General features: G+C 41.4%; 1 protein-coding gene across 1 annotated transcript in view; it reads right to left on the reverse strand.

The window, feature by feature from the left end:
* Positions 1 to 2,850: 2,850 nt before the first annotated feature.
* Positions 2,851 to 21,925, reverse strand: part of AIG1 (androgen induced 1) — a 127,804-nt gene continuing 108,729 nt past the window's right edge. Inside the window, exons 4-6 of the mRNA XM_082480797.1 lie at positions 16,046 to 16,161; positions 6,670 to 6,833; positions 2,851 to 3,530 (exon numbers count right to left, since the gene is read on the reverse strand). Of these exons, the coding sequence (XP_082336923.1) occupies positions 3,493 to 3,530; positions 6,670 to 6,833; positions 16,046 to 16,161 (318 nt within the window). The 3' untranslated portion in view covers positions 2,851 to 3,492. The remainder of the gene's footprint in view (positions 3,531 to 6,669; positions 6,834 to 16,045; positions 16,162 to 21,925) is intronic.

Consider the following 21,925-nt stretch of genomic DNA (forward strand, 5'->3'; position numbering starts at 1 on the left):
GTTTTTTTCACGTAGTTTATCCATCTAGAACCTATTCTCATTGCTCAGGTTTTCATCAAAGCTTTGCTTCCTTCGTATTTGGTCCAGGCAGCTTTATTTGCATCAGCTTCGAGGAGGTATTGACAATACCTGGGAACCAAAGGCGGGGTCCCCATTCTGGTGCATGTCTTAGGTAGTCAGGCCTGGAGAAGGTCCACGGATCAGGGACAGCAGGGAAAATCCTCTTCAGCCACAAGACAGATCATTCTGAAAGTTAATAAACACTTTGGAGAATTACCTGTGCCCTACAGGGAAGTGCAGGCATAATTTTTCTAAAACTTGGACAAAGACAAATGGATTTTCCTCATAAATTCAGAAGTGTTACTAACATAAATGCTATCCTTCTTCCAAAGACCCAGTTCCACAGCAAGAGAAAAGTAGAGAAAAGTTTTCCAGACACATTTTTTTTTTTTTCATAGACTTGCACTTGGAGATAGATGACTTGTTCTGACAAAAAGTTTTCCACCAAAAAAAAACAGTTCCCCCAAGAGAAATACCTTTCTGGGGCAATTTCAGCCAAGATGGTTGAAATTTGGCAAGCTTACAAGTGACTTTTACTTTAGTCATCATTCATCCATCATCTTTCTTAAGAATGATGGATTGTGTAATTCTAAAGGGAATGAACACAGTCTAGAAGAGTGCTCTCTGGGTACACAGGCCCCTAAGTTATTTATATCATGGTTCATACATCATAGGCTGGATGTAATGCTCTAAAATGTTTTTGACTTTAAATACAATGATTCAAACCACACAGGAGGTGGAGAACTTTTTAAGATCTGAGAAGACAAATTGAGTTCGAACCTTCTTGGAATACTATAAATTTCCTCAAACCAAATGAAACCCACCGCATTTTGTGTCACATATATTGCCTTTGGCTAACATTGCCAATCTCAGGGGCTTAACTGAGATCTACACTTGATAGTCTACTTTTTTTGAGGTGCTGAATATTCACAAATTCTCAGACACGAGGGATGACAATTTTTAGTGCCCCTATGCTGTACCTCTGGAAGTGAGTCTTCTTTCACTCAGACACCTACCTATGGATTTGGCTATGTGATTTTGATCTCTGATGTTTCTGTTCTCTTTATATTCTTACTACATTTCCAGTATCACCTAAAATGACATGGTATTAGAAGAAAAACATATCTGGAGCAGGTGCAAAACTTACTGAGAAAGAAGAATCTTTCCAGCAACAGCCAGTTTTTGAAGTCTCAGCCATTCAGTGGTGCAATAAATACAGCAGAGACATTCAGAGTGAGCTCTAGCAGAATGTGTACAGCTGCGTGGCATTCTGGCATTTCTTATTTTTATTTAACACATTCTTTCCATCAGAATGGATTCTTGAATTCAGTGAAGGAAACAATCCCTGTGAAATAGAAAAATTGCAAAAAATGTCCTAGGCTTAGCAGCAGAGCATGAGTTATGCAAGTTCTTCAAATGACAAACAAGTCAACAGGGTTTGCGCTTTGGGCTTTCCACCCTAAGCCGCAGTTGATAATCTCTCACAATGTGATGTCTGTCACTGCTGCTGCTGCTGTTGGGAAGCACAGCCAGATTCCTTAGGACGCTCATTGTCCACCAGCACTTCCATGTGCTACCACAGGTTTCGGAAGCAGTGACTTTTAACAGTTCCCAGCTCACTAAACGTGACTGAACCCATGTTTTCTTCCTTTCCTGAATTTTGAAAGCCTGATGCAAGTAACAGACATCTTACCATCTCCAATAACAACTATTACAATCAAGCCCTGATTATCTGTGAACAGAGTAATCATGTTGCAGTATTACTGTGCATATGTAATGCACAGCTCAGGTCCAGGGGAACAGAACATCCCTAACGTAAGGCCACATGGCTACAGCTAATTTGCTTCTTCCAAATTCTGCTGGTTTTGTGTGTCCCGTCCTCTCCCTCTGTGAGACCATCAGAGGAGCTCCTCCTTCTTTATCTGGGCACTTATTTCCATGAACTTTCTAGTACCTTGCCTAGCTTTGAGATCTTTGCAACTCTGATCAAGAAGTTAAAAATTATTGAGAGGACTGGCAGTCACAAAGACAATATCATCACAGGAGCCTTATGTTTGAAGGAAACCAACCAAAAAGCACATTGCTGAACTCGTGCACTGTTTCCTACGACAGCATGTTCATAAATACAAATAAATTTTAAAAAATGTGGAAGCATGTCATGAGTTGCATGAGATCAATTTCCTCCAGAACTGTTCCAGAGCAGAAATGTGTTAAATCATATTAAAACACTGCAGAAATCACTTTAATAAAACCCACACATTCACATTAACACAACTTTGAAGCGCTCCACATGTGTTAAAATAAATACATCTAAATACAGTAATGAATAAATGTGTGATATGAATACCAAGACATTTGGATCTTAAAGTTACTTTTTTATAAATAATGTCTTGCTGAAAATTATCCCATTCATTTTATTTTAAATTCTAGACATTTTTTCTGCCTTCTAGAGTTCCTTCTTGATTGTCTGATAATTAAACAGAATACTGTCAATTTTAAACGATCACTAGTATTTTGCAACTGAATTTCTAATACAAACATTTGCTTATGTGCCTTCCTGAAGTAAAGCTTAAATGCTCTCTGCGGTACATCATTAACAGCTCAGCCCATCTATTGAGAACTTACACCCTGAAAATACAGGAACAAGCTTTGTACTAGGGAAATAAGAAGAAAAATCCTCATGTAGAAGTATTATCATCTACAGTTGATGCTGGAAAACCTGAAAATGTATCATTCGAATGCCATCAATCCATCCAGAATTTCAAGAATCAGCACGAAGAACCAGAAACGTGGGGATAATCTGATCTTTATTTAGGCCTATTTAAGAAAAGCTGCATCATACTCAGATAGTCTAACACTGCGAATAAGATTTTACTGGACTCATAAAATTATTAACATCACCGATTTAAGGCAGCTGTTACATAGTGTTACATTAATATTTCAGTCAGATTGAATTCTTCTTCGGATACATTCATGCAATTAACTTCTATTGTATTTTTACACTGTACTTTGAAATGTATAGGATTGTTTTATTTCCCCATATTAGACCTATCTGGTTAAGCTTTTCTCAAACAATACAGAGAATGGACTCATTGTTCTTCTTGGTAGAAGTGAAAAGATTTAATGACTTAATGATTTAATGGCTTATTTGATGCAAGAAACCCACATTGAGAATGCCGTGGAGATAAATATACATCGTATATGTGTATGTCACATGCAAGCACGGAGAAATAGGAACGGAGGTTGAAATATTATTGTTATTCTTAGCTAAAATCATTTTCCCTCCATATAAAATCCAAAAATATCCTTGCACTGAGCAGAGGGCCCATTAAACTTCCTCCTTTCCAAAAGATTCCTCTCCATGCCAGCCTCTGTTGGGGATGAGAAATCTTCCATGGGGCCATGAACAATCCTCCATGTTGCCTCCATTGTTTAGTCCGATTTCGGCTTTTCTTTTCCTTCTTCAATACCTGAAAACATATGGAGAGTAGCTTTTAAAAATATCTCAATGAATAAAAAAGAAGAGTTTACACAGAGAAGTTCTTCTGATGTGGTAATCTTTCTTTTCCCTCTATTGCTGTTTCTCCCCTACTTGCTCACGTGCTCTTGCATGTGTTACCTCACCTGCTGTGAACGAAAAGAGCACCTGCACACCTGATGGCAGAGGTTGTCCAGTAACAAATCGCACAACCCTCCCTCCCTCCAGACCATTTTCAAATCAGCCTAACCCCCTGCCGCACGCTCAGCCTTTGACTACTGCAGGGGTCTGGGAACAGTTAGTTCCCTCACCTCCTCTGCTTACCCACAGGCAAATTAAAGTAGATGTTATTATAGCTGAAGCTAAGCAGCCGACTTTATGTGAAAGCAAGTTTTTTAAGTCATGTTTCAGAATCCAGTAACTTTGACACCCCCCCCCCCCATTTCAACATTGGCGTTTTAAGTATTTGCAAGTGTACCTCCCTTTTTTGAGAGTACAAGAATGAAGAATCAACTGCTGTTGATAGGGTGCCTCTCTCTTCTTGAAACGACCATGTCGTTTAGTAATATCAGGAGGGCTGAGTTGAGTGTAGGGCTCCTTAAAGAACTTATCCTTGCTGCAGGACTTGTCTCTTTTCTATGCTGAGCAAAGTCTGGGCTGGGCAGCAGATTTTGTTTTCTCTGGCAATGAAAACATCCAGCTATTTCATATGCCTGTTCCTGGACAATGAATTATTATTGGTATCTGACACAAGTATTGTTCTTCTGACTAAGCCCTCTCTGCCAGACATCTCAAATACAAATATTTCTTTTGGAGGTTTTCAGGCCTGCTGCATGCTGGAAAAGAAAGACTTCTGTGGACCGAAGGCAAAAGAGAGGCAATGCTTGAGAATGCTGAGAGGAGAATCCAGTCACAAGTAAGATCACCTGCTAATGCAATACACGCATAGATGGTAGGTACACCAAAAGTCACTTTAAAAACACAGTTAATTAATTCCAATACGGGAAACTGTAAGACCCATCTGCAGTTAGAAAGCACAACTGCAGAGCTGCCTTGCTGAAAGAAGCAACAGGGAAACAAATGGGTCTGCGCATTGCCAGCAGCCCAAGTACAATGGCCCTGGGTGTTGCTGGCAAACCAACGTAATGGAAGAGCCACAGTTGAAGGTTTAACAACCAAAACAAGAGGCCGGATCCAAAAGATTACAGTGGGTTTACAAGGCTGCTCCAGAGCCAATCTTGAGTCTTCTGCTTTCTGCTGGAAGGAACTTTTCCAATATTTTTAAACGAGCTGTTTTATTTGCCGTTTTAAAAGAGCCTCTTTCCTTTCTTCTGAAGCACTCTACTGCAGATGCATCGAATAGTTTGGCAGGAATGCAGATACCCTCAAAACTGTGGACAGACACTGGCTTGTACAAAGGGCAAATTTTTCCTTGCCGACCATGTTTGTGGTTTAACTTGGAAAAACTAACTGCAAATCATTTTGTCAGTAGTGAGGTTTTATTTAATGCATCTTGAGAGGAGAAGAAAAAAACCTCCAAACCCAAACAACCCCCTCACACCCCAGAAATCTTCTCATGGCAGACTGGTTTAATTTGCAAGCTTACTGCTCAAAAGCCCCTTTTAAATGTACAGTTTTCAAATAATATTTTCCCAAGTCTCTCATGGTGACAGACCGACATTATTTTACATCTCTGCTGTTCGTGGCGTGCCTGCCATACGCTTCAGGTTAGGTTTATTGAAGTGTTTCAAGCACAGCAAATCGGCAGGTGACTCATGGCATTTTCTGGTTTGCAAGTGCTTGAGCCACAAAGGAATTTGGATCAATGTTCTCCAACCAAATCAAGGAAATGATGGAGAGGATAATAAGGTGGCCACGGTGAACACTGGAAGAGATTGGAAGAATGACTCGATTGATGTTAGCTCCTCTAGGGTGGAGGGCCACAAGAACTAGGGATTTTGTTATGCACACTGTGGAATAGTGAGGGAGATTTTCCACTATTTACTTATTCATGGACTTGGTAAGAACATGTGATTCTTCACCACATTATTATTCTTCATACAGGACTTAGGTCAAGTGAAATTATTCCTTGTGGCTGGCTTTTATAGAGACTTCTTTCCTGAATTAACTTAAATAAGTTGAATAGATGTGAATGTGACATCAAACTGAGGACTGGAAAACAGACTTGAACACTGTGACCAATGATTGCTGGTTCTAGAGCAAAACCAAAAAGACACTTTATATCTAGGTGCTCATATGAGCAAACAGCAAGTAAAACTGCTTTGAGTTTCTGGCGTTAGGTTCTAGCTAGTACTGGAGAACTTGTTAAAAGAGATTTGTGTGTGCAATACACTACTATGTGAATTTACGGTGTATTAACCAGTGCACACTAGGTTTCCCAAAAGGGGATTCAAGCTGTTCATACAGTCCCAACGTGTTATGGGTCCAACGAATCTAGTGACAGAATTCCCACGGAGCGTGGATTTCACTCCAGTTGTGATTTGCCACTCCGGCGATTATGAATGTTGTTTGCTTATTTCAGGCAATTTGATAAATGAAAAACGTCTTCCATAGATTCAAGGAACCTACTTTTAATCTTGCGTTTGCCTTATTTTCCCTTTCTACTCAGCAATGGTTGGCCTCGGCAGGGTAGATGATGTACAGCCTGCAGAGTTATGTTTACCCTGCACTAAAGTGATCTTTCATTCCTATTATACTACATGAACATATTCATCTTCCTTTCCACCTGAAAGTACTAAAATAATATATTTTTATTTCTAAGTCTAAGCTTACCATTAGCAGCATTCCCACAGAATGATACTTTATTCTAGCTGCATTTAATGGGTTCCATCAGCTAATAAGTGGGTTGTAAACCTCTCAGGTAATTGCCAACAGCTCTTAAATTAGTATTGGAAGTTACAAAAAAGAATACATATTCATAACTCGTATAACTTGTCACGGTCTCCAGCAGCCATTCCGTTCATCCGGCTGCTTTTAAGAGCAAGCAAGACGTTTCAGTGGAACTTTTGTCATTCTTTGTTTTAGCCAGCTTAAAACCTTGACTTTCAGGGGAGCATACTCAAGTCCCAGTGACGTATTTCATGAGTTAATATTCCTGAAACAATACTCACATTTTTGGGTATCCCAGATGTAGTTGTTCAGGACCTCTCCCACCAAGTAGAATACGTTAATTATTACAGTAACAGCTGCAAAAAAGATTATTTTGACACCTGGGCTGAGGTGCTCAAGAAGCGGGTACACCCACACTCCTGTAACGTGGTGAATCCAGCACACCCTGAAACAAAACAAAAATAACAAGTACTGACTCTTACAGCCCTGATTTTCAAAAGTAGATTGGGCTATAGGCTTAGCTACTATAACCTAAAAAGCAATTCTTTGAAAGGACTACAAGTTGCAACTGAACTGGAGCACCTAGATGACATCCACCCAGAACAGACCAAACTATGACTGATTTCCCACATTCTTACTGCTTTGTTTTAAATCTAATGCAAGCAGTTGGCCTATTTTCATGTTCTGATGTAGGCAGGTATTTCCTTGCTGCATTTATATTTATGAGAAATACACACCCCTGCTTCGTGCAGCACTGTGGAAATTGCAGTACCCTCTGTTCCAAGCAGGTCTTTTGTCCAGAGAGCATTCAGGGTTCTCCAGGCTCTCCTACACAGCTCAACTCTCTGCTTTCTGCACTGTCCTCCTTTCATTTTGTACACATTTGTGTGTTTCTGCTTCCTCTCCTTGCTACAGCTGGCAAGTGTGTCAGTTTTTGGGGTTGACAGAAAGATACGGTTCAGCTTCTCTTTGAGAGAGTAATTTCTTCAGCACCTGTGTTTTAGGTTACTACTTCTCTTCTTTCAGTTACCTGGTATCATTTGGGATCTAATATTTTTTCTCTAGGTAGGATAAACATTTTTTTAAAAAAGAAGAAACCACTTAATCAGTGAAATTCTGCCCAGCTCCACACCCAATATACAGTAAAGGAAAAGGAATGATAGTGGTTTGCTGGTGACACAGAGATTTTTAGCATTCAGCTGCACTGAAGATTGTTGGTATGCTAACCCAAGAGATGGGGTGTCAGCTTTACTGCAATGCAGCCTGCAGAAGCGCTCCAGGTACGTGGTTTTGCTGTGTGTGACTGCAATGGACACCCGCACCCCCTCTGAAGGGACAGCTTTTGCGTTTAGATCTGATGTGGAGTGGTAAAGTCGGAGGGAGCAGAGCAAGTCTGTACGTTCCACAAGGCAGAAGCTAAGAAAGACAAACGCTGCCAAACAACTGAGCAAACATCACAGAAGCTAATGAGGAGAAGTGCTCAGTGGAGACAGGCTGGGGCCCGTGAGCGGCTGAGCTCCCTTCAGGAGTGTAAATCTCTTCCTTTCTGACCCGGCAATTTGAGAGAGAAGCTCACGGTGGAACACAGCTAGGGAAGACTCCGCAGCTGCATCGACTATTATTTATGGGGATTTTCGTGTCCATATGATTTGCTTCACTTGCTGATACTTCTATTTCTTTAAGGAAGCCTTCAGATCACTAGATCAACAGTCATAGGCTCCTGAGGGGCTGAGACACAGAAGTCAACCTGAAACTGTTACCATAAATGCCTGTCACACAGAGAGTACAGAATCCCTGTTTAACGACTCTCCATCACCCTGGAAATGTACATGGCTATCACAGCTCCCCTCCTCCTTAAAAAAGTTTTTATTACAGCCAAACCCTTAACAGTTGGACACTTCACATAGGAATTTACATGTGTCAGTAAATTAATCTGCATGATCTAAATGCAGATTAAAAACGCTTTCTCCAAATGAATTCACATATGGAAAATGATCTCTGTACTTTACAGTTCTTTTCCACAACATTCTTCTGTGCCAGAATTAACCTGACAAGATAACGGTATCTGTGAAAAAACAAAGGGTTCCTGTGTAACCCATGGTAACAGGGGGATACCATGTTCCTCTCGATGGAAGAAAAAGATGGGACAGTTGGGTAGAAGGTAATGGGATGTCCTCTACACCCAGGTTGGCTTAGCAGGGAGTGTCTATTATTGCCTAATGTTTTTCAGTTTCATTTGCTTTTGGTTTATGACCATTCTGTGAAAAACAAGCTCCAAGGAAAAAGCTTGAAAAACCAGCCAGTGCTTCTTTTTCACTTCTTTTCTCTGGTGTGATGAAAGTACCCAGCACTATAAAATACCTTTACAGGGGGACTTTTCAAGGGACCTTCTAAACTGCACCTATGTAGACAGCTTCATGAACCAAGCAGAAGTGGCACTTACTAGAAAGCATTTATACTGGAAAGAGGAAATATTTTCTAAATCCAACCAACGAGTCACTGATGAGCTCCTGACTGTCAGCGATCTCTGGTTAATCCAGGGTCGCTGAGTACAGCTCATGCACTCCGTACTCTGCTGCCCAGCACAGGAGCCCATTCATTGTGTGGTGACACTGCCCTTGTGTTCAGCATAGCTGTTGTACACCAGTCCCCGGTGCAGCCACACCATCGGAGCTCATGCTCTGAGCACAAAAGGTACTGAGCACCACATGGGAGACAACAGTCTCAAAGCCACCTGATCAGTTGCCCTGATCTTCCTTCAAATGAGCTGTACCACGCCGCTCGCTACTTTGGGATGGAGTAATGTTAGCCGCCTCTCCACTGAGCAGTGAAACACTGACTATTCCTGCATTGTCTGCACCACTAACGGGAGCAGCAAAGGGATGACTGCTGCCATGGAAACATCACCTGATGGCCTTTCTTAGTGGGTTTGTTCCTGCTATCTTGACGCCGCACAATAAAGGGCTGATCAACCATAGGCATAAAGCTTCCACACAAGATTGCTGATTACTAATGTTAATGAATGCCCTCAATGTTGCAATTCTAGCACTCATTATTCTTGTCCAACCTCATTATTAGATAAGCACGGGGGTACATGCATTAAGATTTACTCAGGAGTGCAAATCTAGATCCAATTTAAGACCCTGTTATCGAACAGGTATAAAAAAAGGGTTGTTTAGATAAAAATAAACTGAGGAGAAAAAGTTTAAGCTAAAACTGGACTGGCTACTTTGAGAAGATAAAATTAACTTGAAACTCTCTGTTTTTTGGTTCCGTGGCAGCCCATGTACACATTACCATGTATTTTCAAAGACAAATGTGTTACAGGTCATTGAGCTCATTTAGCCATTTGTTAGAACTGGTAAGAAAAGAAGGAATGGAAATATTCACACATTGTATGCAAATTAAAACGTCTGTTAAAGAAAGCGGTGATTTTCGGGAATTTTCAACCAGCTGGTCTAGAAATCGGGAAAAGCTATTTGAAAACACACAATATTGCTTCTCTTTAAAAAATCTGTCAAAAATCTGACTTTGTGGCTGTTTTCCACTTCTAGTATACAGTAGATGTTGTGTAACTCCCCTATCAAAATAATCAGGAGGAAATGAAAACTATGCAAAGACAATGCACATAACTTTACTCTTTAGCTATAGATATTTGGTTAATGAGGAAAAGTAACTACAAAAAATTGTGTGAACCTTGCGGTTTATGTGTGGTCTACCTGTTGCTTTGAGCAACGCAGCTATTACAACAGTGCGTGTGAAATGTAGTCCTGGCACAAGCAAGCTCAACAGGTGGATGTAATGGTAGATAACCGCAACACCCAAAAGGTTTGGCAATGGGAGCCATGTGGCAGAAAAGGGTTGCTCCTTCACGATGCCTGCTCTCAACTACAGGATTTTGAATACACTTGCACAGGCATGACAGCTTGGAGGCACACTGTGGTCTGAACTCTGAGAGTCTCCACACATTTGCTGCCCAAGTTGAGTCCTTCAGCGAAATCTGCAGCCAAACAACAGTCAGTACTATGTATTCTGGAAACAGGAACTACTAGATGAGGGGCTATGCAACTTTTCAAAAGCAACAAATGAGAGGACACAGAATAATAATGCATGTCATAAAATGGCTGAAGAGGTCCCATAACAGAAGCAGCACTTCAACAGAACTCAGAGATAATAAATTAAAATCGGATAAAGGAAATATCTTTTTGCATGATACCTAATTAACCTCTGGAATGCTCTACCCTATCTCTCAGTGATACATCAAGATATTCAAAAAAAGCCATCCTGTGCAACCTGCTGTAGGTGACCCTGCCCTGGCAGGGGGCTTGGACTACATGATCCAGAGGTCCCTTCCAACCCTGACTATTCTGTGATTCTGTGACTCTGCGAAAAAAGTTTTGAAGTATACAAGTTTGGAAGTCTACTTAGTCCACTCCTCCGGGCTGTATCGTGCAACTGTAGCAAGCTTCTGAAGTCAGGAGACTGTACAAGCAGTAAGAATGTATACAGTTATGCTTAAGTTCCAAGAGTACAACGTATATAAACCATCAAGGCTGAAGGATCCAAGCCCTTATAGGCTGGTTATTCCAAAATGGCTGATAAATCTTCTCCTGAAGCATTCAATATTAGCTACAGCTAGAGCCTGGATACATGACTACTCTGATACACTATGGCAGTGTCTTTCTGGTTCTTGCAGCAGCAAATCCTCTTCCACATCTTCTGTGCTCTTCAGGTTTCCAGTGACTGGCAGAAAGGAAGGCTGAATCTTTGGTCCCAAGCAAATCCTAGGCCAGTTCCTTGTTGTGGCTACTCTTTACCAAACAACAGAATATGGGCATTTTCTATGCTTTTATGAACTTTCCTAGCATCACCCTCTTCCTTTTCCACAGAAAGTGAGAACTTTACCCAGAACTATTAAATTGTGGAATGTCTCCCAAAGGAGGTGACGGGCTTACAGCAGTTGAGTCATTCAAAACTTGAACGAACAAATCATTTGTGGTTATAGAGTAGGGACCAACCCTGTGCTTTCAGAGGCAGAAGCACAGTAACCCACACTAAATCTGTTCTACTCTTGGTTTCTAATACTGATTGAAGTGATATGAGGCACATTTTCATAAATCCTTATGATTTCTCTTCTTTTTTTCCCCACCAAAACATAGGACAACTTGTTTTGTATCTCATCAGGATTGTTATGTTCCCAGCCCCTTTAAGATATTGGGCACCTTATAACGCCAGCCAAGCAGGTGAAAGTCATCTACACTAAGAATGTACATTGTTTAGAAATTTTAAATACAAAAAAATAAGTTCAATAAACAGTCATCAGTTAAGAAATAAAATCAATCATCTCATGTTCAAATTTCTTATGCTGGATTCTTCCCATTGATCTGAGTGGTGCTGAACAATATGTGGGTCATAGGACTGCTCTACTGGTATGGAGTGGCTTATCCAGTCAGAAGAAAACAAGTCCTGGAGAACTGCAGCTGCAAATAATGTCACATACAAAAATTACTCAGCATGACACGGTGCTGGCATCCTCTGGATGAACAAAGCTTAGCAGAAATTTGTGTTTATGTACAGGTAGCTAGAATGACAGAAACTCCGCAGATTCGCTGCAAGGTGTTGTCATCTTTGGAAGTCATCTATTTTGATAAATATTTTTTTCATTTTAAATATAGTAATGGTTGCTATGCCTTCTTGAGCTGTATTTTAAGGAGCTGCACAAGCGTGAATGTATTATCCACGCATGTCATCTGTGGTTGTACTGTTGCTTTGACTGAAACATTTGAGGATGTGGAGGTGGAGGGGAGCCAGAATGTAACAGTCCATAATGGCTATGTCAGACCTAACAGGCTGAGGATCCATGCAGACTTCTCTTGCTGAAAGCATTTCTGCTCTCCCACCCTCCTTCTGGGTCAGGTACAGGGGATGCTAATCTTCTTCTGACCTATTTCTGCTGCTTCTACTTCTTCCTACTCTTTCCTGTTCTGAGTAACTTTGGCTCTTTTCTCTTTTCTCCTCCTCTGCATTGTCTCATCTGTCACCCACCTCTCCATCAGCCTTCCACTCTGATTTCAAAGCCTGTCTCTCCCTCCCCCTCCCAGCCTTTTCCCACTTACTTGCATGATTTCAGCTTTCAAGCTGCTGATGTGTGAGCTGCACATTTCCTTACCCATTTCTCTTTTAACCCATAGTTCTAGTTCATCTCTCTTACTTGCCAAGGACTTTTCACTTGGTTTTCCCGAACCACTGATTCCTCTGACCTCTATCGAACTTCTGTCCCCAGTGCTCACTTCCAAAAGCATTTGGGACTCCCTCCCTACATACAGACGCTCAGCACATCCTAGCACAGCCATGCTGTGTCTCTCCTGCTCCATCAGCAGCAGCCACCTCAGAAATCCTGGTTTCTAGATCCTGCCCTTCTTTATCGATATGGCTGTCAACTCCCACCAAGCTTCATGCTCTAACTCTCCCCCCCTCTCTTCTGAATGTCAAGGTTTGTCCTAGCAGTCTGCACCCTTATCCCTTTGCCAACATCTGCTCTTTCTGATCATCCTCTCCTTCTATGGAGAATTGCTAGTGGAAATGCTAGAGCAAGGCTGACAGCATTGATATCAAATTCATTCCAAATTCTCAGTGTACATTCCTTTCTTAAAATCGTTCAAGAAGAATTCAGCAAATTAATCCATCTAAACACTCTCCCTCTGCAAATCTAAACAACTCTCCTAAAGTCACTTCAAGAGAAACTTTATTTTCAAATGAAAGTTTAAGGGTACCTGAGCTCTTTAAACAGATTTATCAAAGAACGAAAGAATGAATCAAGTCCAAGCTTGGCACATGTGGAGGCAGCTCCTAGTGGACTTGAGATAGCAACAAGAGAGCAGATCAAGCCTTTTGTTCCCAAACATGTAGCTCAGCATGACTACAGCAGTGGAGTCAAGTTCTTAGGATCTGATTTTTTGGCATCCTCAGGGGCTCAAAAGCAGAGGGAACAAGAAAACCATTTTAAATAAACGTATTTGTCTCAGTTTATTTTAGGGACATATTAGGCTCTGATATTAGTTACCATGAGGTCATTCTTATTACAAGGAGCAACACATTTCTGGCTCTTTTCTGTTCCTTGACAACCGACTCCATACACCCATTGGCAGTATTTTCTGGTAGTACTGGCAAGCTCTTGGGTTTTCTCAGCACTGTCTAGATTTAACAATTCAATACAAATCGTGACCTTTTCAAGCCATGCTAAATAAAGCCAATCGGCCTTTCCTGTCTTATCCCATGGCCTTGATACTGAAAGCCCATGTATGGTCTTTCAACGCAAGTCTGTGAATGCTCTTCTGGGCACAGTTCCTTAAGAGCAAGGGAGAGCTCCCCCTCACAGAGAGCGCATGACCTAAGTGTGCCTAATCAAATGTTCTCTGACTGAAGGGAGAGAATGCAATAAAAAGAAAAAAAAATAGAAAAAGGTTTTACTCTTCAAGAAAGGATGTTTCTCAGATAATATCTCTGAATAATGCTCCGAGGATATCAGGTTATTTAGCTACGTTCTTCCAACTTCAGTGATTTTATTCAGAATTGTTTGCCTGTTTTCTCATTTACCAAATATATATAATAAGAGCTTGCTACTCCACCATCTCTTCCATACGTAAAGGATTCAGTCACATATGAAAAAAACCCTGAAGCTCTGCTCTACTGGGAGCTGAAAAAAAGCATTAACAGACTCAAACCTAAACAACATCCTCCCGTATGCTCCTTTACAGTACAGAAGTGTGACGTGATACATATATCAAATAGCACGGTAAGAAGGTTTCAGCTAAGGCGGGGAGAGAGTTCAAAATTCAAGGGCAAAACATAGAGAACATCTGATTAGCAACTGCCTCCACTTTATACTGAGAGAGTTACAGTGAAAACACTTCTGCTGAGGGAAAAATGATGTAGGGAGAAGGACAAATTCTCAAGCAGCAGATCCCTAACTTCTAGGTAAAAAAACAGAAACCAAGAACTAAGCCCCAGCAGGGGTGCCATGGACAACCAAAGATACAAAGGATGTGTACACTTATAGGCTGAAGACACGCAGAACTTGCAGATGATGGCACAGCGTAGCCTGTGTCTGCCTCCAGTCTTCCCCAAAGACCTTCTTTCATAAAAGTAGAAGGAGAAATGGGGTGTAAGTGCAGAATTTAGCAGAATGACCTTTAGGCTGAATAAGCAATTGTCTCATACCACCTTTAGAGAAATCACAACTTGGAAGTAGGTGAGTCACTTGAGAGTAGCCCTATCCATTTTGGAAATAACATACATGTAGGCAAACCCAATAAACAGCAAAAGCAAAGGGAGCTGACCATAGACTGTAACTGGGTATCTGCTGAGTAATTAATTTCTTAATGTAGAATCTTGTTCCCCTGCTTCACTTGTCCTCCAATTTCCTTTTACCTTTACTGTAGCTGTAGGATGTAGATGCACTGTAGTAGGCAGGATCAAGCCATATGAGTATCACACTGATAGAGTAACAGCTTCTTGAAAGATTTTAAGACACCTCTGGTTTATTTCACTCACAAAACTGGATCGTTTCAATTTTCTGTTCCTATTGAATACTATTGCATGTGCCTACTCAGGTGACTCTGAGAAAACAGGAGTTGCCATAGGAGATCAGGTCACAGGAACAGTAACTCTGCCAACCTGTCTCTAGGCACCCTTCAGAGGAAGGTTGAGAAATACGACAGTTATGCATTATTATATATGGGTTAAAAAGAACATAATTCCTTTCTCCTGAAGGAATCATAATACGTGCCTTTTTGCATGAGGCTGTCCTTGTCTTACAATTGCAAATATTATTATTTTTTAAGAAGGATACGTAGGTTTATAAGAGCAAATGGCAGAATGTGACTTTTGTCCTGAGACACAACATCCCACTTCACTGGTGTTGTGAGGTGAAAAGAAAGAATATGAGAAGTATACAGGGGGTCATGAAATGTTTGCAGAAAGGATAAAGGATATATGGTATCAAAGGAGCATTGTAAATAAAACAAAAGTTTACTGAAAAATAAAATGCTACAATGACCAAAGTAAATTAACTCTGTCATGTAAGTCAGGTGCTTGAATAGAAATTGCCCAAAGACTTAACTTAATGTTGTGTAAGAAAGGTTATTTCTGTTTTAGTTTAATTTTTCACAAACATTTGAATTTTTAAAAACAAACTTCAGAGTGTTTGGATTACTGGCTTACTCTGCAATCAATTTTACAGAAAGAAGTTATGAACTAGCAAAGAAAAAAGACAATGTTCTATCATTTCTGTTGCTGCTTAAATACTGATGCAGGAAATCATTTGCCTATTCTCAATTTTATTTGATAGAACAAAAACCCTAAGCAATAAAACTAAGGTCCAATAAAAACATTCAGCTTGAAAAAGGTTGAAAAATGTACCCTTGGAAAGACCACTGCTTACATGGGATTGTTCAACAAATTCCTGTTGTGTGAGGTTTGGCATATACTTTCTAAAAATATAAGCATCTGGGGAAACCAGACAAAGCCCAGGTCTTGGACCAAACGAGGCATGCAGCGTGAATCTGTTAGCGATTATATCCATAATGAAATATGTGCCCAAATTTAGCAGTACAAACCCCCCAATACAATATGAAAACACGAGTGTACAGCCCTTACCACAAAATATAGCCAACAGCGAAGGTGCACACTGCAGCCAGTCCACAGGTCCTGCTGGGATACTGATGATGTGTTGTTCTCATCTCGATTAATACAAAGGGCAAAACTGTTGTATGCTGAAAAAACCAAAACAACAGGGGAAAAACAGGTGATACAAATGATTCTCACTGCATTTCCATGCTAGTTCTACAATAAGAAACTTAATCACAAAAACCTGAAGACAATTTCTGGATGGTTAGAAAGACAAGGTAAAATTACTCTATGGAGTTGATCAATAACCCAAACAATATTGTTGCTATAACGTCCAATTGTTCGAGAGAGCAGAGGTAAACCGAATGAGCAAAACCTGCTTTTCCTTTTGTCCAGGAATCCAAGGCAGATACTCAGTTAGTAAAAAGGGGATGTGGCATGAGGGGACAGTCCCACTTTGGCCTTGCAGGTGCTTTTTGATCTTTGCCACATCACTTTGGCTGTTTTGACCTTTCAAGTTAGGAAGCAACGCATCTGATTTTCAGAGACTCTAGGCACAAACAATGGCAAATGAATGAATATAAATGGAAGTATTTAATGCTTCTCAGAATTAGGTTTAAATGTATCTCAATCTGGGGACTTGAAAACAGGGGACCTGTTTTCAAATGATAGCCTCAATACCTCTGTTCCTCCATCTGTAAGACAGGAGCAATTATCTTTGGAAAGGTGTTGTGAATCTTAATTTGTTAGTTGTTGTGCAAAATGGTTTTAGATTCCCAAATGAAACATATGAAAGCCAAAGCTGTAAAAACCATTTTCAGCCACTTGTCTTTATTTAGCTGTGAAACTCCTTATTTTGTCATTTTTCCATACATATTTCCTACACTGCCCCTTCTGAGAAGGTCTGTTCATCCAATTAATGTCAGCAGCATGAAAAATTGCATCTAGCCTGCCCTCAACACTCGATGTCTAGATTTCAGAGTGCTGGCAGGCATGAAAATATATGTAAGCGAAGCACAAACGTGCTAGGAAATAAACCCCATCATTTTTGAATACACAGCTCACCTAGGACCAGTGTCATTGGTGACTCCAGAATCACACCCTGCCTTGTCACCATGGGGCCAAGTTATTGTTGGTGAACATAGGGAATTACTTCGGTTGAGAGCTTGGCTCTGGGGCTTGCTGTGACCGTGAACTCTCCTGCCCAGTTCACTGGGAGGTCTGCAGGTGCAAGGATTGCAAAGGCAGCCTAAGCCCTAAACTAGGTTCAATCCTTCCCCGAGCACCTGGTCGCCAACTGGAAAAGAAAGTTATGGCTTATGTTGGCCATGTTCTGCCATCAGATGTACACATGTAGTTCTCAGGAGAGCTGGAGGGTCAGATTTGTAAGTTTGTAAAAATTCTGCTGTAAACTCACACCAATTTTCACCAATGTGTAGGCAGAACAGACATGGAGTAGAAATATCCTTGCATGGATAGGACATCCAAATGAGAGGAAACAGAATGGGGTCTGAGCCTTTAACAACTGTGGAGAAGGAAGAAATATTTGAATCGGAAATGATAAGATAATGGAAATGCTCTGGCTCAGAGATGTAACGTAATTTGAATTGGACAACTGCTCTGATTTTCAAGGCATTAGTAATTAATGACCAGCATTTGGAGAATGTCAGGTGGATAATAAAGCAGTTAGGGGAGCTTTCAATTTCTTCATCTTTTAACAACTTGTTCTGCCTCCATCCCTTTAAACAGTATAAATCAGCATCATGGGAATGCATGTTTTACATGTGGTCTGCAATAGAGGTGTCCACTACCAGACGAGAGGCCTATAAACTGCGCAGGACCTTCAGAGTCCATTAACAGGGACTGACAGCAAAGCAAGCCCTGGAGATTCACCTGTATGTCTTACATCTGTATGGAAAAGGTCTTCAGGCAGAGATCAGTACCTCACTCCGCAGACCCCCAAAGAAGGGTAGCTGGAGGCTCTGCAAACAGAGGCTGTGCAATCATCTCCTGCCCTGCCTCCATAACCTCTTCAGAGAAAAAAACAGAAGACAACAAAGATTTTTAACTCCAAACTCCACCCTTGATATTCCTTATATGATGTATTTTTGTGATCTAGTCACTTAGTATTAACTCTTCACTACATGGATGATGGTTACAGAGCTTGTGAGCTCCATTTCTCAATTGAAATGTTTACTGCTTTAGATACTGCTTGTTGATCTGCTCTTCATTGATGATAACAACTCAACAGCTTGCCAATTAAAAAGTAGTTAAAATAATTTCAGCAATCAACCCCTAATCTAGAGTCCTCTCCCCCCTTCCCTCCTCCCAATTCCTTATATAATTATAATATATAATTATATAAGGTTATATAATAAAATAGGTCATTATTTTCCTAAATTCTCCCTTCTGCTCTTTTCTAAAGTAACGGGGGGGGGGGGGAGGGGGGGGGGAGTAGTGGGGAGAGGATAATGAGCTGTATCACTAAAGAGTTCATGTACAAAATCCTGTCAAAAGTACAATGCAATTAACAGGGTAAGGAGAAAATCAGAGACATGTATCTTTAATCTTCGTCTGTTATAGCAAATGTTGATGCTACCTGCAAACATGGCAGGTTTACAAATACAGAGTATGACCTTTGGTTTAAAATGTTCTAGTGAAACTGCCACCCTAAAAAGCTGTTTCAGATGCTTTACCCAAACTACAACGAAGATAAAATTTCCCTTTCCTACACTTCAGCGCCTCCAAAAACCTTAATTTAAAAAACATTTAATTTTGTAGGCAGGGATACCTTCTGTCAAACAGTGCCAATTAAAACTCTGGTGCTATAAATACCAAATTTGAATCAGACTGACACCTGGATTGAAGCCTAGTGAAGGTGAGCAGGGGTCAAATGTGCTTGCAGTGGGATCCATCAGGGCTGGGAAAGCTGTAGGAGGCCATAAATTTCATACCCTGTAACGTTTTTGCCACCTGATCTCTGAATAAACTTGGGCCAATGGGAATCTGAGGCTTAGAGAGAAAATAACATTGATGCTTCCTTGACCTGCTTGTTAAAGATCACGCCGTACCGATCAAAGATGCCCGACTAGTATCTCTGGGAATGACCCCTTTTACTTACTGGCAGACTGGACGACAGCATAACATTTCTCACCTTGTTTGTGAAAGTATCTCCAGGGGCTTACTTGAGAGAAGACTAAGGAACGAGGAAGTTCAAGTAACAAGGAGGTTTAAATGATGAGGATGATTAGCTGCAGTTAACAGCTTTCCAGTAGTTGCTATTTTGCACCATTTAAAGTCTTTAAGAAAAGGGCAAATTTAAAATCAAGAGTATAATGACTAGTATAGTATTATAACAGTAGTAAACTATGCTAGCACTAATAATCAATGCTATATTAATAAGGTATTTTTATTACGAACTATTTACAAGCAAAACTGCTTTTTTACCTGGACAGCTTATTCTGCTCCCACTGAGACCAGCTGCTCCCGTGAGACAGTTTTGCCTGTACAGCTCTCGGGACACTAGAGACTCATGCTGAGCAATGCCGTGGGTACGTCAGGGAGCACCCTCTCCATCAGCTGGGAAGGCGACACTTGCTGCACATGCGCTCTGGGGTGACTGCAGGCTCAGGGTAGCGCCCAGCCCTGTCGGGGCAGCAGCGAGGAAGCTAATGAACTCGACCATTAGCAGGAACTCTTGGCTTGAGCTCAGTAACTCTATCTACTAGTAAGAAAATGTACCCTGTTGGCTCCTCCTGCCACAACCGTAGTGATGCTTGCCAAGGTGCCCTCCTGGCCACAACCCCCTTTTCTCCCGAGTGCCAAGGCAGTGACCCTCAGACCCATTTTTAATCCTTCTCTGAAGGGATCCAGCTGCCAAGACTGTCTTGTGAGCTGATGCACGACAGTAAACCCCCGTTACCCGGCCACAGTATCGCCCCGCTCAGACCCCTCGTGCCCTGTCACTGCCTGTCCCTGCTGTGGGGGAGGCAGCTTTGACAGATCTTTATGCTTGCTAGGTCTGCTAGCAAGTGCTGGTCTCCGCAGAGCAGCAAGCTCCAATTTCCTCCCCATTTTGTGTCCACCACACAGCACTGCTTCCTGAGGTCCCATCACCTATAAGTGGGGAAGAAATTTGGCTTGCCAAATCTTCAACTGCTGGTAACGATGCATGAAAACAGACAGAAACCAGCTCAATGCACAGAGCTCGGATGGAATTTGCAGGAAGGTTATAATATGGAGAATTTGATCCAGAAAACACTCTGGAGACTGACTCCAAAGGAGCAACCTCGGAGTGAAACTGAATTAGCACATGCTGCATAAAAAGCCACCCTGAGAGCTGCAGGTGGATTAATTCCTAGAACCACTGCCATTGCTTTCTGAGAGAAAGTCTGCTCATTAATACTCTTTAAAAGATATTATTAAAATATGTACCACCCCCCACACGGTATATATGTGCCTAATGACATTTGAGACTGGAAAATCACATTACAAATAGGAAGCACCTCTGTAGTGTTGGCTTGACAAGTTGAGCTTTGATGGAGGACTGTGCTTCTCCATTTTAGGTGTGTGTTGCAACAGGTAGTTGGTAAAAAAGATTTTATGCAAATCAGGTACATTAAGAATGAGTTCTGTAATAGTGTTTAGGCAAATTAAGTGCTCATTCTTGAAAGCCTGATTATATTTTTTATCTTCCAACCAGTAAGTGCTGCTTTTCTTAACACTGTTTCCGTCAGTACCTTGCTCGGCCTTTTCTCCTCCCTTAACTGTGTTTTAAAGGAAATGTTAAAGCTTTTCAAAAGGTGCTAAACTGACAGCTTTGTGTATTGGTATCTTCCATCCTTAGCACAAACATAGCAGTGCTATCTTCCCAAGTCACCCAGTCCTGATCAGCAGAGACTGTCCAGAACTACCTTTAAGACGGTCTAAAAAAGTGTCTGCTTTCTCAGATGCCCAGTCAGTAGACACAAGTTCTGCAGGCATGGTGAAACAGTCTGAGGATCATGTAACTGCGACTTGGTACTCAATTTGATCAGATTAAAAACTACAGGGTATAGCACATTTTAGTTCAACGGAAATACTGTCAATCTCTATTGAGAGGGCTTCAGTGTGACATCCAGCCCATGCTCTCAAGAGTCAGTGAAAGCCCCGTGACAAGAAAGGAGGCCTCATAGCTTTGATGTCACCAACATTTTAACTGATGAACTGAGAACTTCCTGGAATTGCTGGTGCTTCCTGGAAAAAGAAGGCTGCAGATGGGTCTTCACCCACAGAACTTGTGCAGCCCGGCACCTGGAGGGCTGCATCTGCCACCCAAAGCTGTGTCCGCATTGAAGCCTCTGCCCTGGCAGGGGCAGCTGCTCCAACATCTGCTGGGGAAACTGCCCTGCAGCACACTGCTACCATGCCCGAGACTTACACTGGTATGAATTTGACAGAGGCCCCCTTCTTTGCACCCTGCTGTGCAAACTCCTATGCGAACTGCTGCGTCTGCTGGCTGCCTCTGCTTTCTGTCTTTCTAAATTCCTCTAGAAAATCTAGTTTCCATCAGTAGGATGTTACCCTTCGCTTTTTCTCCTGAGCTCACAACCAGATTATGTGTTGTTAAACAGCTGCTGCATGTCAGAATGAGCGAAGCAATCCGTCTGCATCTCCTTCTTACCTCTCAGGCATTTGTGCAGTGCCTTGAGATTAAAGGTTTTACAGAAATGACCAGCAATACGACCTATGCCCGTTCCTCTTAATTTAAAATCACTACCAGTGTTTTCACCTTAAAACCCAATACTAATAAGCCTAAAAATCCCTACAGCTGTAGTCAGCGCCATTTGTACAGTAATAGCAGTAATAAAGCTGCATTTTCTGCATGCTCCCAGCAGAGTAATGTGGAGAACCAGATCGTAAACTAGTAAA

Source organism: Vanellus vanellus (genome assembly GCF_965231255.1).
Source record: "Vanellus vanellus genome assembly, chromosome: 3".
Classification (NCBI taxonomy): Eukaryota; Metazoa; Chordata; class Aves; order Charadriiformes; family Charadriidae; genus Vanellus; species Vanellus vanellus.